Source organism: Callithrix jacchus, chromosome X, assembly GCF_049354715.1.
Source record: "Callithrix jacchus isolate 240 chromosome X, calJac240_pri, whole genome shotgun sequence".
Classification (NCBI taxonomy): domain Eukaryota; kingdom Metazoa; phylum Chordata; class Mammalia; order Primates; family Cebidae; genus Callithrix; species Callithrix jacchus.
Window position 1 is genome coordinate 111365223 of NC_133524.1, and position 16377 is coordinate 111381599.

A 16377-nucleotide genomic window follows, 5' to 3' on the forward strand; every position below is an offset into this window, starting at 1 on the left:
CTACATATGCTAACTACAAGAAATGTACTTTCTCTACAAAGACACAAATCAGTTAAAAATAAAAGGATGGACAAACATGCATCATGCTAACACTAAACAAAATAAAGCTGGACTGACAATATTAAAGTCAGAAAAGTAGACTTCAGAGCAGAGAATATTACCAAGAATATAAAGAAAAGTCATTTCAAAATGACAAAGGTACAAATTCACCAAGAGGACAATACAATCCTAAACCGTTGTATATCTAATAATAGAGCTTCAGAATGTATGAAAGAAAAATGATAGAACTACAAGGAGAAAGGTAAATCTACAATTAGTGTTGGAGATTTCAATAACCTTCTCTTACTAACTGATAGAACAAGAAAACAAAAAATAGGCAAGGTATTGAAGATTTAAACAATACTATCAACCAACTTAACATAGTTGACATTATACAAGACTCTAAACAACAGCTGCAGAAAACATTTTTTGCCAAGTTCCTACAGAATTTTTAACCATGACAGACTATAATCTTGGCCATAAAAAAACTCAATAAATTTGAACAATACAAAGTACTTCTGACTACAAGAGATGCAAATAAGCAAATTACAAAAGAAGCCATATAGATAGGCAATAAATACTTGAAATAATAACATCACTAATCACTGAAATAAATAAAACATTCTGATATAATTCGTTCTTTTTAGATTGGCAAAGAATAAATAAATTGATAATGGACAGTGTTAACAAGTACGGAAGTAAAGCCATCCATGCGTTACTTGTGCAAATGCAAACATAAAAACTTCTGGAGACAATATATCAAAAGTTTTAAATGTACATTCACTTATTTTTTATTTTTTAATTTATTTATTTTACTTTAGGTGCATATTATATCTGGCATTTCTCCCCATGTTATCCCTCCCCACCCTCTCCTCCCTCCCCACACCCACTGTCTCTCCCCTACCCCCCGCAACTGCCCCCAGTGTGTGATGTTCCTCTCCCTGAGTCCATGACCCACCTATGAGTGAGAACATGTGGTGTTTGGCTTTCTGTTCTTGTGTCAGTTTGCTGAGAATGATGGTTTCCAGATTCATACAAGTCCCTACAAAGGACATGAACTCATCGTTTCTTATGGCTGCGTAGTATTCCATGGTGTATATGTACCACATTTTCTTTGTCCAGTCTATCCTTGATGGGCGTTTGGGTTGGTTCCAGGTCTTTGCTATTGTGTACATTCATGTTTTAGTTCGTCAATAACAATAAATGCTTAATGCCTTTAAGCATTTAAGTTAAGAAAATAATACAAGTGGACCAGGTACAGTGGCTCACACCTGTAGTCCTAGCATTTTGGGAGGCTGAAGCAGGTGAATCACTTGAGGCCAGGAGATCAAGACCAAGCTGGCCAACATGGTGAAACCTCTTCTCCACATCACTGCACCCCAGCCTGGGTGACAGAGCAATACTCGGTCAAAAGACAGACAGACAGAAACAGAAAGAGAGAGAGAGAGAGAGAGAGAGAGAACGAAAGAAAGAAAATACAAGTGTACAGAATATATAAAGTTCTATCAAAATTTAAATTTAGATTTAGTGGATATATAAAAACCATCACGATAATATTAAATGAAAAATGCAGATTACTAAATAGTATACTTAGTGTGATCTCATTTTTGTTAACAGAAGGTACATGAGATTCTTCTATAGGTGGGGAAGGGGTGGGGTGTGCTCCCCCACCCACTGCTGAAAAAAAGTCACAGAATTTAAATTATTTTCCTAAAATTTAATGTGTTTTGATAGGTACAGCAAACCATGTAACAAACTTGTACATGTATTTGTACATGTATCCCAGAACAAACCACCATGACACGTGTATACCTATGTAACAAACTTGTACATGTTCTACACATGTATCCCAGAACTTAAAGTATATATTAAAAAAAAGAAAAAACAAATTAAGGTCATGTAATACTTCTTAATATCAGAAAAAGAATACCCCCAAAGCTATTTCCCTTTTGAAGAAAAAAGGAGGTGAGAATTGAAAAAGGAAGGGCTGAGATACAAAAAAAAGAAAAATAAGAAAGTCCACAATAGTAACAACTATCGTTTAACAACTACTAACATATGTGACACTTCCTGTGTACTAATCACTGTTATAAGCAATTGACTACATTAATCAATTTCATCCTTACAGTAACCATGAGGTAGATACTGTTATTGTGTTTTACAGAAGGGGTAAATGTGGCTCAGAGTAAGCTAAATAACTTTCCCAAGAGACAGATTCAGGATCCAAACTCAGACAGCATCGTTCTATGATCCTGAACTCTTAACCACTACACTAATCTACCTCTTTATAGGAAAAAGGTTAGTAGAAAGAAATAGAGAGCTAACATTTACTAAGCACATAGGTGCCAGGCACTAGGGTTGATTTTAAAACTTATCCAAAGCCTCACATCTAGTAAGTGCTAAAGGTGGGACTCTGACCCAAATCTGCCTGACTTCAAGACCCACGCTCTTTCAACTGTTCCCTGATACATGGCCAACCACTTTCTCAATAGTTTATCACAGATTTCTTGTATGTTTACAATGTCCCAGAGCTTACAATGTCTAGCTGATCGCTAGAAGTGGCTAGAAATCTTTGGAGAGTAGTCCATTGAGATCACTTCTAGTACAAAGCTGTCCAGACATTTCAGGGAGACTGACCATTCATACCCAAAACCTAAGTACCCAGAATTTTTCCATTGTTCTCCTACAAACCTACGTGCTACCAAATGCCAACAACAGGCAACCCATTCTTATTAATCATGGATTTGTATATTCAAAAGCCATATTTCAAAAAATGAACACACCCAAAACTGCAATATAGTAAAACATTAATCATGCTGGGTGCAGTGGCTCATGCCTATAACCCTAGCACTTTGGGAGGCCAAGATGAGCAGATGACTTGAGGTCAGGAGTTCGAGGCCAGCCTGGCCAACATGGTGAAATCCCGTATCTACTAAAATTACAAAAATTATCTGGGCATGGTGGTGCATGCCTGTAATCCCAGCTACTTGGAAGGCTGAGGCAGGAGAATCACTTGAACCCAGGAGGCGGAGGCTACAGTGAGCCAAGATTGCACCACTGCACTCCAGCCTAGGCAACAGACAAGATCCATCTCAAAAAAACAAACAAACAAAAATATCAATCATTAATCTCATCATGGCTGGGACCATGTCTCTCTTGATCACTATTGTGTCTCCCAGCACACAATACAGTTCCTGGCATTCATCATTTCAACATATTTTCCCAACTTATTCATTCAATGAATATTTATTGAGGACCTACTATGTGTGCCATGCATTGTGTTAATTGGAAAGATACTGCAGAATAGAAAATAAAGTCTGTAATCTCATAAAATTCACATTGTTGTGTATCCACTGGGTAGTGGGATGCTGATAAAAAAACAAACAAGTATAGAAGTATATATTCAGAATGAAAAATGGTGTTAAATTCTATAAAGAAAAATAAAGCAAGGTGTGGGAAATAGAGACAAAGGAGTTGGGGAGGAATGCTCTTATATATGTTATTCAGAGAACACTTTGCTGATGAAGTACCATTTAAACAGAAACCTGAATGTACAAGATTAAGACATATGGCTGGGGGGAAATCATTCCAGGCAGAGGCAAAAATAAAAAGCCTTGGGGATGGGGAGAATGCCTGGTCTGCTGAGATTCAACAAGGAGGCCAGTATAGATAGAAGAGGAGTAACCAGGGAGATAAAGAAAAGACAGGTTTTGAAACCAAATGCAGGGCATTATAAGCCTTAAAGCACTCTAGTTTTTATTCTGACTGACATGGGAAGTCAGCAGAGAATTCTGAAGACAAACGATATTATCTGACTTACGTTTTCAAAATATCAATCTGATGCTTTGTGGGAAACAGAGTAAATGAAAGCTAGGGTAGAAAAGAGACCTGCTAAGAGGCTGCTGTAATAATTGAAGTAAGAGATAGCTAGGACTAGGATGGTAGGAGGTGGTAAGACATGATTAGATTCTAAACGTATTCTAAAGTAGAGCAACAAGATTTACTAATGGATTAGATATCAGGTGTGAGAGAATTAGACAAGTTAAGGATGACTCTGAAGTTTTGAGATGACCAACCAGAAGGATGGAGTTGGCATTTTCTAAAATTGAGAAAAATGTAGGAGGAACAAGTTTAGGGATACAACAGTAACATTAAGAGTATAGTTTTGGAAAATAATGTTTGCCATGCCTAATATGCATGTCAAATATGCATCTAAGTGGCAGTGTTGGGTATGTAACAGGTTATATAACCCTGCAGAGAGTGTGTGTGTGTGTGTGTGTGTGTGTGTGTGTGTGTACATACACATGTACATATATGCGAATGCAAATATTCATTTGGAAAAAAGGGCTAAAAGGAAAAGTGGCAGAATAATGTGACTTGTCATCTCTGGAGAGTGAGATAATGAGTGATGTTCTTTTGTTACTTTTTTCTTTATGTTTGCCAAAGTTTACAATTTTTCAACTCTCACAATCAGGAAAACACTAAAGAATTTTTGGTTTTGTCTTTAAAGAAGGAGTTTGATAACTTTTGAAAATGAGAAAAAGAAAAGTAATAGTTTTATAAAGGAAAGGCCAGGATTGCATATCATAGTTTTAAGGTTGGGCAATTGAGGCCTTCTCAAGAGAATGTTAGGAACCTGTGGAGGAAACTTAAGGCAGGAAACAAAGGAAGGAAAAGTAAATAACAGAAACTTAAAGAAAGCAAAAATGTAAGATAGCAGAATCGGTATTCAAAGAGAGAAAAAGTGGGTTAAATTAAATTAAATCAAATGTGAGATGGGTGAATATTCCTAGGCTTGGGTATGAAACGTAATCTCACACTTGAACTGAATTCTGAAAGACTAAGTAAAGAAGATAGACAGAAGGGAAATTCTAGTAAAGAGACCAGGATGTAGAAGGTAGAACACAGACAAAAAATTAAAAATTAAAAATATATTAATTAATTAATTAATTAAAAGAAGGTATAACACAGAGATAAAATCATCCTGTAATGAAGAAAGAAATTCTGTTCCTAAAAGCAAACAGTGCCAGTTGGGGAGTGTACAAGATGAGGCTCATAGGATAAGCAGAAACCCACTTCAACCTTATGGGTTAAGTTAAATATTTTAAGATTTATTCTAAAAGTTGTAAAGAGCCATGAGAAGACAATAAATGGGAGTCATACAGTAAGATTTATGTTTCAGAATTATCACTCTTCTATTGTGCAGAAGACACATTTAATGCTAGACAAAACTGAAGAAAGAAACTATGTCTGGGGACTATTGCAATAAGCCAAGCAGAAAAAGACTGCGCCTGAACCAACATAATTACAATAGGAATGGAGAGGTTTCGATAAATACGAGTAATGTTAAGAAGCTATAATTTTCTGTGAATGACTGGATTGGGAGGGGTGCGTAAGAGAGAGGAGTTTCTAGTAATTCCCAAGTTGCTGACTTAGGTGATTATACAAATAGTGGTATATTCACTAGGATGAACTATACAGGAGAAAAAAATAGCTCTGGGGAAAAATAAGTTCAGTTTGGACTATAGGATATCTAGGAAAAGATATTGAGACATTGAGGGGGATGTGAGGCTCTGGAGGAAGCAAACAAAATGGGTTTGTTACCATATGTTAAGTCGTGGGGTTCTGAAATCAGAAAACCTGGCTTTAAATCCTGACTCCATCACTTACTACCTATGTGACCTTGAGCAAGTTTTGAAAATTTCTGAGTTCAGTTTTCTCATCTGTAAAATAGGAATAACAATAGTAACAATTCCATAGAATTATTGTGAGGATTAAATGAGATAACACATCTAAAGCACTAAAGTCACCACACATTTAACAAAGCATTCAATAAATGTTAATTCTCTCTGTGTGAACTTCTGTACTACCCTGCGGCTTTGGACCTTTACATTCTCAAAGGATTGACTCAGGAGTTGAGACTAACGTAAATTCAAACCATCAAAAAGAATAAATGAATCTTTCAAGTTCTTCTAGTTCTCAGGAATTCATATATGTGAATTTATGTCATGTATTCATATATAAGAATTTATTAACACTCAATTGAAAAGAAATGAAAATATAAACAATATCATAGAGAATAAATACAATCAATGATTAAAAAAACACATTATTCCTGGCAGTAATAGAAATATAAAAAATGTTTGCTGAATAGATGAATTATTTTATCAAGACAAAAATGCATCTATAAGCATAAAAGACCAGCATTTTTTATTTTGCTTATGTCAAAAGTAAATTTAACTCATGTTCTAACACATTTCCTATTTAAATTATCTAGTTATATTAAATTTATATCACTTATTTAATTAAAGCCTATATACGAAAACATCGCTGTCAAAGGATCAATACTCATTATAATATATTAAATGTAAAAACGAAGATATTTTATACCTCTTTTCACATTCCACAGTTTGTTTTGGCTTGTTTCTCATGATAGAAGTTGAATGATTAAGAATCCTAGAAGTAAATCAACACATTAATTCCCAAATATATTAAGGAGAATATTATATCACATTATATTAAAAAAATCTCCAAAATCCACTGTATCTGGTCCTTGAAGATCTTTGCTAGAAAAGAATACTTAAATATTATTTAGATAAAATGCCCATAAGTGCACTATTTATACCAAAATGAAGCTCAGCAACTTTCCACACATCTTCTTTTATAAACCCTTTCTCAAAGTTTGGGTATCTTCTAGCCATGCTATTATCGCCGTTTGCATATCTAACTTTTGGCTAAGATAGAAGATAAAGAGATACAGAGGTATCATCATGACTGATTTATTTTTCCCAGCACAGCAAATGATATGAGGTATGTAGATGTAATACATAATCATTTTGCCAAATGAAAAACTTTAATCCTAAATGCAGAATCAGTGCTAAAGTTCAATTTTTAAAAAAGCACGTGTTTCTTAAACTTTTAATAACTAACCTATTCAAAGAAAACCAAAAAAGAAAAGATAATGATGAACCATTATAAGAGAGAACTATTTGTACATAATGTTACATAATTCTAAGTATTAATCTCAAAGTCTAAAGTAATGAATTATTAACTATCCTTAACATAAGTAACTACACTTATTTAAAGAGTTTTCTTTTCTTTCTTTTCTTTTTTTTTTTTTGAGACAGAATTTCACTCTTTTTGCCCAGACTGGAGTGCAATGGCGCAATCTCCACTCACTACAACCTCAGCCTCCTGGGTTCAAACGATTCGCATGTCTCAGCCTCCCCAGTAGCTGGGATTACAGGCATGTGTCACCACACCTGGCTAATTCTGTATTTTTAGCAGAGATGGGGTTTCTCCACGTTGGTCAGGCCGGTCTCGAACTCCTGACTTCAGGTGATCCTCCCGCCTCAGCCTCCCAAAGTGCTTGGATTACAGGCATGAACCACCCCACCCAGCTATTTAAGAGTTCTTTATGTTACTATATATATAAATATAATTTTCACTTTTAAAATTTAGTAACATAGAAGTAAAATCTCTGCCTTTTATTCAAAATAAAATCTTCAGATGTTAACTACCCAAAGAATATAGAAACAAATTTTAAATAAAAGCTACATATTGACTAATAAAATACATAATGAATTAAATAAACGTTGGTAATTACAGAAATGTGGTTAGCATAAAGAAACCAAAGTCCATTACTCTGGGTTACTCACTAGCTTGGATCTAGTAGGGCCTCACTAGGAAAAATTGATAATGAGACGCAAAGGACAAGTATCATACACAAATCAGTGTAACTTTGGGCCAAACAATTTCAGAATTAAGGACACTTATTCTTCTTTATATAGGCATGCATTAAAATTGACTTAAACTCCTAAATGCAGAAAAATTAAGGGAATGAAATATCCAAAACTATTGGTAAAAATATTTTTTTAAAAGAAGAGAGAGCAGTAAGTACTATCCTTGGGGAAATATCAGAATTATCACAAGGGGAGGGGAGTCAAACAGTAATAGCTTTCACTATGGTAAATTCTCATTCCTTCCCACCACACATTCATTAGCATTGGGATTACTTTTGTGTATGAGTCATACTGAAACAGAATGAAAAAAAGTTGAGATCCACTTACCTATAAAATATATTTTATGTACTTGGGAATTCCCTGTGTAAAATTTTGCTATGTACACTGCATTTTATGTTTTACTCTGACATCCAACGTCAAAACAAACATCTATTCTAATTAAACATCTAGATTATTAACACACTTTCCTAATCTAGTTAGCAGTACTTATTTTAAGTAAAACACTATGTAATACAGCTGTGTCAACCTGGCCCCTTAATACTTGAAGGCTTCCTTCAAGTATTAACTATATACTAACTATATATAACTATATAACTATATACCTTGATGCATGTCCTGTTGCTCTGGTCCTCTGGAAAAGTTTATCACTGAATGATGCTCTACAATTTAAAGGCCTCCATCTGTATTCACATTTCACATAAATCAACCAAAAGATGGGAGAAGAAGACGTTTTTGAAGAGGACAGGGTAGTCATTTGTAAAGAACACAGAAATGAAAGAATAGATAGATTTCAAAGACTAAGAGATCTACCTAATTAGTTTTAACAAGGTAGAGGTTAACACAGTGCTCCTCCAATTGAAATGTTCCTATGATAAGGAAAAATAATAAAACACGTAATGTCCATAATTTCTATAATACTAAAACAAAATTATAAACTTCCCAAACCTAGTTTTGCTTTCCATGATCCTTAATTACACTTTAATTATAACTTTTCATAATTACTTTTTGGTATTTAGCTATAACACATAGTACTCAGAAGCACATCTTTCAACAACAAAGGAAAAAATCTCTCATGACACACCTAAAAGCAAATAAAATAATTATAAAAAGGAAAAACATAACAGAAAATACTACAGAGTAAGTTAGCAGGAACAAACATGCAATGAGAACCAGTTAAATGAAGCTATTTATTGCAAAGTCACACGTATATTTTAATCCTTTCTTTAGAATGATAAAATTTAAGAAGCCAGCTAAACATGTACTTATTAAGCCCCTAAGAAAATCAACATAAGAAAAAGAGCAGTAGCCACTTTTCTAACACTAACATAAATGAATAAGACTCATGGAAATTTGGAGAACTGGCTCAATAATTTATAATACATATCAACTTTTTTTTTTGTTTTTCAACAGAATTTTCTTTTTTATTATCAAGTTAATATTAAAAATATTCTAATAGTATCATTTTATTCTGAGTTCCTTCCTTGATTTCTTTCTGCTCTAAAAAACTGCTCTCTTTTTAGAATTTTATTTTATTTTGGTAAGAACATTTAACATGAGATCTCTCAAGAAACTTTTAAGTATACAATACAGTATTGTTAATTATAGGCACAATGTACAGCAGATCTCCAGAACTTATTCATCAGACATTATTTTTAAGATACTGATTTTTTTCAAGACTACCTTTTTTATTAATTTCCCAAATGACACTGAAGGTAAAATTATAACTTGCTTGATAGCTATTCAAAGTCATTAAATAATCAAAGTCATTGATTCAGAGTAACTTCAATACAATCAGATACAAGTAGAAATAATAATCCAGTGTTCTGACAGGGGATGATAAAGATTGTTTATCAATTAAAAAAATTCAACAATAAGCTGTAAACATAAAGTAGCTTAATCTACACACCTTAATCAGTCAAAGTGGGGGGCAGTCTTTTAAATAACTGGGCTTCAGACTTTAAAACCATATGAGTTACCAACTTGATGGTTTATTTGCTGATCTCTTTCCCACCCTTTTTGAGTATTAATTCTGTATACTATCCTCTTGTTGCTCCCCTAGGATAGTTTCATGTACCAAGTACTGGTATAAAGTTTCTTAAATAATCAAAGACATTTTAAAAAATAATATGAACAAAGCAAGTGGCAAAACCTGCCATAAGAAAATCATCACTGAACTCAGTGTAAGCTGCTTTTAAATTACCTCTAGTTTGAGAGAAGATACATGGCTTCATTTAGCTGAGAGCTAACATTGCATTTGTCTTCTACTAGCAGCGAGTTAAAAGAACAGTTAAGTGGTACACAGTCAAAGTCCTGGATAATACTTCCTGGTAGGTGAGGTAATCTTAATCCAGTTAAATTATTTTTAATCAAGACTGAAAACAAACAAAAAATTACAATAACTGTTTTAAAACCTAAAAAGAGATGATACAACTTCTGGCCTACAATTTTAAGTAGCATTTCAGATCCTTCACTAATATATTTGGAATATAAGATACAATAATACAGCATGAAAAAGAAAATCTACAACCAGAGAAGGAATAAATTACACCAAATTCACTGTAGAATACATCCTTATATAGAATTATGCTTAGTTTTTTGGTCTCATTCAAATTCAAATATTGTGACAGTAAACAAAAAATTTTAATTATCTCAATCTAAAAGATCTAAACAATAGCAACATATTGTAGAAGGAAGAAAGATTACTTAATAGAAAAAATACTAGATTTAGCATTAAAAATTTCTGAGATCCAAATTAAGTTCAGACATTAACAGAATTGGCTAGGGATCTAAAATTCTCTATGCATTATACATTTTAAAAGTAAAATGTGCTCTTTGGCCGGGAGTGGTGGCTCACGCCTGTAATCCCAGCACTTTGGAAGGCTGAGGCAGGTGAGACCCTAGAGGCCAGGAGTTTGAGACCAGCCCAGCCAATATGGCAAAACCCCATCTGTATTAAATACAAAAAAATTGCCAGGCATGGTGGCATACGCCAGTAATCCTAGCTACTTGGGAGGCCAAGGCATGAGAATGGCTTGAACCCAGGAGGCAGAGGCTACAGTGAGCCAAGACTGTACCACTGCACTCCAGCCTGAGCAACAGAGCAAGACTCTGTCTCAAAAAAAAGTGCTCTTTACTTTATGATCATATTATATTATAAATATTTTAATGTCTGAAAAAATTAGACATACTTATCACAACCATGTCACTATACATTAATATTTAATCTAAAAAGTTCTTATATTAGTATGTACTAATATCTAAAACAAGAAGCAGAAAAACAGAAATTACTTTTGCATATATCTTGAAGAACAGCAGTTTTTTTAGGTAGAACATATAATTTTTAACTAAATTAATGGCTCCTACTAGTTTTAAATGTATTGATTTACTTTTCAAGTGATTAACCAAAAATACTATTACTGAGTACTTACTATGTATAAGGCATAGTGCTAGGTGCTATTTTGTACTGATTACAAAACTATCACAAAAAACAAAACCAACGAAAGATAATGATTTAGTCAATGTTTTGCCTGGGCTAGAAAGAATACTTTAAGTCTTATGAATGGATGAAAAACGAATATACTAATAGGAAAAATGAAAAATACAAAAATATTGTACATGGCAATATAAATATTTATAATTAAGCACTCAAATTCTATTCCTAATACCATGAGAAAAATGGATGTGGCTGCGGAGTAGAGTGGCATGATCTTGGCTGACTGCAAACTCTGTCTCTCAGGCTCAAGCAATCCTCCCACGTCAGCCTCCCAAGTAGCTAGGACCACAGGTGCACATCACCATGCCCGGAAAATTTTTTGTATTTTTGGTAGAGATAGAGTTTTACCATGTTGTCCAGGCTGGCCTTGAACTCCTGAGCTCAAGTAATCCACCCACCTTGGCCTTGGCCTCCCAAAGTGCTGGGATTACAGTCGTAAACCATAGCACCCAGAGAGCTGTGGGTTCTTAAGGAAACAATATTCTCGTCCCATAATGATAAATACAATTCTTTCACCTGCTAGGTAGAGGAGAGAGAAACTTTTTAAGCTCCACAGAACAAGTGGTGGCTTGCTTCATCAAACCTCTTAAACCAAAGGGCAATCAACACTTATATTGGAGGGGAAAAAACAAACAGCCTCATAAGTTGTCAATTTTTAAAAGGCCCATTAGAAAGGAATCACAGGAAAAGTTGAAAAGATAAACATCATAAAAAAGGCTGACAGAAAGTTATAGTAGAAGAAAAATGTGAACTGTGGATAAAGATACATTAACAAAGAAAGAGATAAAGATTAGTGATTTTCTAATATGATTTTCTTTACCTATAAATGGAGCAGCTGTGCAAAAAAGATACTTAGGCTATTTAGCTTATTAGCTATTACCTAGATTGCCCTAAAAAGTGGCCCCTAGAAACTGTATATTTGTCATTAAAGTTTTAATTTTATTTTTCAATGTACATTTAAACAAATGCCAGTATATTTAAATTTGAAACTTCCCAAAACATTGCCATATTAACCATATTTATTATTTTGAATAAATGAAATAAAATACTTATTACTTATCCATGTTAGATGCACCAACATATTCTCTTTTCTCAAAAAAAAAGACCACTCAGATCTTTATCATTTCAAAACTATAAATGTAGTCCTCTCAGTACATGAAGATGGCAATAACAGCTGACCCTCAGCAGCATATGGGACTTTTCCTGCATTAGAAATGGACTTGTCTTGATTTTATTCTCATTCACACAGTGTCCTTCTCATTGCCAACAACATGTATTTGAAGAAAGCCTAACCAAAAGATGGGGAAAATGGTCTCTGACCAAGAAAGAGACCAAAGTGAGCCAGTGACCCTCAAATCATCATGCTGATTTAATCAACCCCTATAAAATTTAACTCCATTCTAAGGAGTTTAGACATAGCCCAAGTAATTCAGAATCTGAGTTTTAAAAAGCACATTATATACATGACATGTACCGATATAAAAAAAAAAGCTTACAATGTAAATAATGCCACTGTGAGCTAAAATTAATATCAACAAATAAATCAGTTATTATGATTCAGCACATACATAGGATAAAAAAGAAATACCTAAGCAATATTAACTATAGTGACTACATATATGAGTACATTTTGTTAGTTGCAAATGTAATTTTATATTTCTGTCCTAAGTATTTCCTACTGCCTTTTAATACAGGTTGAGTATCCCTTATTTGAAATGCTTGGGATTGGATTTCAGATTTTTGAATAAGGGATATTCAATCTGTAGTTATCCCTTAAGATAGATCTTAAGAGGGCACTATTGTTTACTCAAAACTTCATATACTTTATTTGATAATCTTTAATAATCAGATTTAACAATTATAAAACTTGCCAATTCAAATCTCATCACTGAAAAGAATACCTGTTCTTTTGTTCTTGCTGCAATAACTGAGCTGCTATTTTCCTCAAATCAGTTACTTCCTTCAAATCGTCATCCTCTTCCTCTGTCAGTAACTGTTCTTTCTCAAGTCTGAAAGGTGACACAAACATGGTTATCCAAAAAGTAAGGCAGACCATATTTTACGCCAGCTTCCAGAAACAGAAACCATTTTTTGTTTTTAACACCATGTGAAAGTTAAAATCCTACATTCTCTACTCATTATGAAATGTAGCATACTGGCTGTAATAATATAATTAATGACTAACAAATAATAGCTAAGTATATAACCATTTTTTAAATTTCTGAAATGTGTAATAGTCATAGTAATCTAAAAGTGTATATTCTCCAGCCTTGAGTATAATAAGGACTGCAGAGTTCTCTATGGTCTGTCTTAATACATAAATTTAAAATGTAAAATTTTGTCATTTAATTGAAACATCCTGTTTTTATCGATTTCTTTTGATTTTAAAAATATGTATATAAAATGTCTAAATAAAGAAAATCCAAAATAGGTTCAAATAAGATTGGAAAATTTGCCAGAAAATATTAATATTTCATTTTTATCAAAGAGAACAAAAAAAATTTAAATAAGTTGTTATCCAAACTCTAGTTATTTTATCTTAAAGGCATTTCACTTTAAAAATAGTATCAAACCATGAATCTTTGTGACTTTACCACATCGTACATGCCACAGGTGACTCCTAAGTTTAAGCAATTGGCCTCATTAGATGAGGTGAGAAAGTAAAAGAATGAAATCTAAAGAGTTCAAGACAAAGCAATGTACCTCCTTATAGGGCATCAGAGATGATTAACAACTTTTAAAATCTACTGACAAAGTCATTTGGAGGCAGCATAATGTAGAAAAAAGAAAAAAGTTTAAAAATCAAAGAGAGCTACATTGACACTCTAGGTACTAGTGGATACTAGCTAAGTGGTTTTAGGCATAAAACTTTGAACTTCACCTTCCTAATCTGAAAAAAGGATGTCAATATCTATCCTGCAGGATTTTAACAAAGATTAAATGAGAAACGTTAAGAGAGCACATAGTACCAATCCTGGTACATGCTAGGTATTCACCAAATGTTCCTTCTTTCCTTTCTGCAGCTATAAAGCAACCTGAAGGAGCAACTGAAAAAAATGTGGTAAGTGATACTCCATCATTTTATAAGATGAATGGTTCAGAAAAGATCCAAAGCACAATTATTTTAATAAAATGTGGACATAAGTACCCTTAAAAGTCATAACAAGCCTGACAAAATAGAAAGCACAGTAGAACAAGAGACAGTACATCTGAGCTCCAGACATTTAAAACTCCTGGTTTCAGTGTCTTTACTGGTAAAATGATATGAATACCATCTATTTCAGAGGGTCATTAAATAGCTCAAATGAAGCAATGGATGTGACAGCATAGTCCTCCTCAGTAGTAATAATAGAAGTCATTATTACACTTCAGGGGGAAAAACAGTGCATATCCTACACTTACTATAATTTTATGTTTAACTGAGAAATACAGACATATGCAGTATTTACAAATTAACTCTCTAAATGTAATAGGTAAGTGAACAAAAATTCGTATTTTTCAAGTACTCTTTCAAGTAGGAATATCTAATAATGGCTCAAGTGCTTATAAGTAACACTTCAATTTCACATGTGCTTACCTTTTTTTATCTCCTAATTCTTCATTTTTCTGAGACTTTTCAGAACATTTTTCTTTTCCCTTATAGAGAAGAAAGTTATTTTAAATTGTATAGTCCCCTTTTATAAGATCAAGAGAACATGTTATTAATATTTGTTCAAAGTTTTATTTACCTTAAAGAAAGATACAAATGATCCAATATGTGCATCTCCCTGTTCAGGAACTGCTATATCTTCTGTGTTGGGGTCAATAAAATCATAAACCTCCTGGTCTAGGTATAGATTAATATTTATTAGAAAATGTACATAGTAAACTATATGCTTGACACCGCTGTCCTTACACAAATGTACATTTTCGCAATATAAGAGTTGGCTAAAGATAATATAATTTTTCAAAGCCCATTTTTAATGTGGGCTGTGTACATGAAACAAAAATAGCAGGTACCATATGAATTACCTTTCTGAGAATCAGTCTTACTTCCTATAGTGTGACTGTCATTTCTTGAGGTCTGCTCTCTATTTGATTCTGAGACTTGAGAATGAAGGCTGATTGTGTCATCATCTGATGGCTAAAAGGAATAAGCAAAAAGTAAAACTAAGCATTTTAAATATATAATATGAATTATGTTGCCTCAATTTTGCAGATGAATTACAGAATGTTTGCTTTACATCTCCAGTTCTCAAACCCAACATTAACATAAGGTTTACTGCTCAGCTTTAAAAATCAGCATGTCCTCCTTTTTCAGTTTTAGTCATAAAATATAAAGATCACATTTTCAAGCAAAATAAAACTCAAGTATACACAAGTGTCTCTATTTCAATGATCTAATAAAATTATAAAACAGAATAGATCAGCAATAGAAAATACTCACTTCTGTTGTGGATAATCGTTTCTCTCCATTATCACTTCCAATTCCAGAGTCAGGGCCATGATTTTTATTTGGATAAAAATCTTCCATACTATGGAAACAGAAATGCTAAGAGCAGTTAGAGTTTTCTTCTTAAATAGATAATGCACGCTCGACCTAAAATTTCCCTAGATAATACAGAATATATACTCTTGATGTCCAAGATCCCTAATTAAGGTCTTAAGGAGAAAAATAACAGAACTCTTCCTACAAAACATTTTATTCATGCCATTCAAGCAATATTGTTCCCTTCATATACTCTAAACTGTCAATTGTTAACAATAACCTATTATTTCTCCTAAGATATTCAGAAAATCAGGCTGCCTTAGAAGACCTGTTTTTGACATTGGTTTGTCAAATTTCAGCACAGAGCTTTCAATTTATATGGTTTACTCTTCATTGGCTCTTTCATTTGTATAAATAATGGCCATCTAATACTTAAGAGAGGATGCAAAAAAGAAGGCTACAAAGTATGGAATATGCAACTCAATACTTTCAAATTCCATTTGCCCTTGCAAATTTCTGAATTACAAAAATACCACCTAGGAAGCAAAGTATTTTTTACTTTAATTTGCAATTTCATTACACAGTCTACAATGACCACTTATTATGTATGAGGAACTGTGCTAAATGTTTAAAAG

The 16377-nt window shown here is 33.3% G+C and overlaps 1 protein-coding gene across 9 annotated transcripts in view; it reads right to left on the reverse strand.

Moving 5' to 3' along the window:
* LRCH2 (leucine rich repeats and calponin homology domain containing 2) overlaps window positions 1-16377 on the reverse strand; it is a 113124-nt gene that overhangs the window by 32371 nt on the left and 64376 nt on the right. For 4 of the 9 annotated variants that reach the window (XM_078363115.1, XM_078363113.1, XM_078363117.1 and 1 more), the window contains exons 7-12: window positions 15701-15788; window positions 15286-15397; window positions 15003-15100; window positions 14852-14910; window positions 13176-13283; window positions 6430-6495 (exon numbers count right to left, since the gene is read on the reverse strand). In XM_078363115.1, the coding sequence (XP_078219241.1) occupies window positions 6430-6495; window positions 13176-13283; window positions 14852-14910; window positions 15003-15100; window positions 15286-15397; window positions 15701-15788 (531 nt within the window). Of the gene's footprint in view, window positions 1-6429; window positions 6496-8383; window positions 8462-13175; window positions 13284-14851; window positions 14911-15002; window positions 15101-15285; window positions 15398-15700; window positions 15789-16377 lie in introns of all 9 variants that reach the window. The other 5 variants (XM_078363112.1, XM_078363111.1, XM_078363114.1 and 2 more) reach the window with 2 other exon arrangements.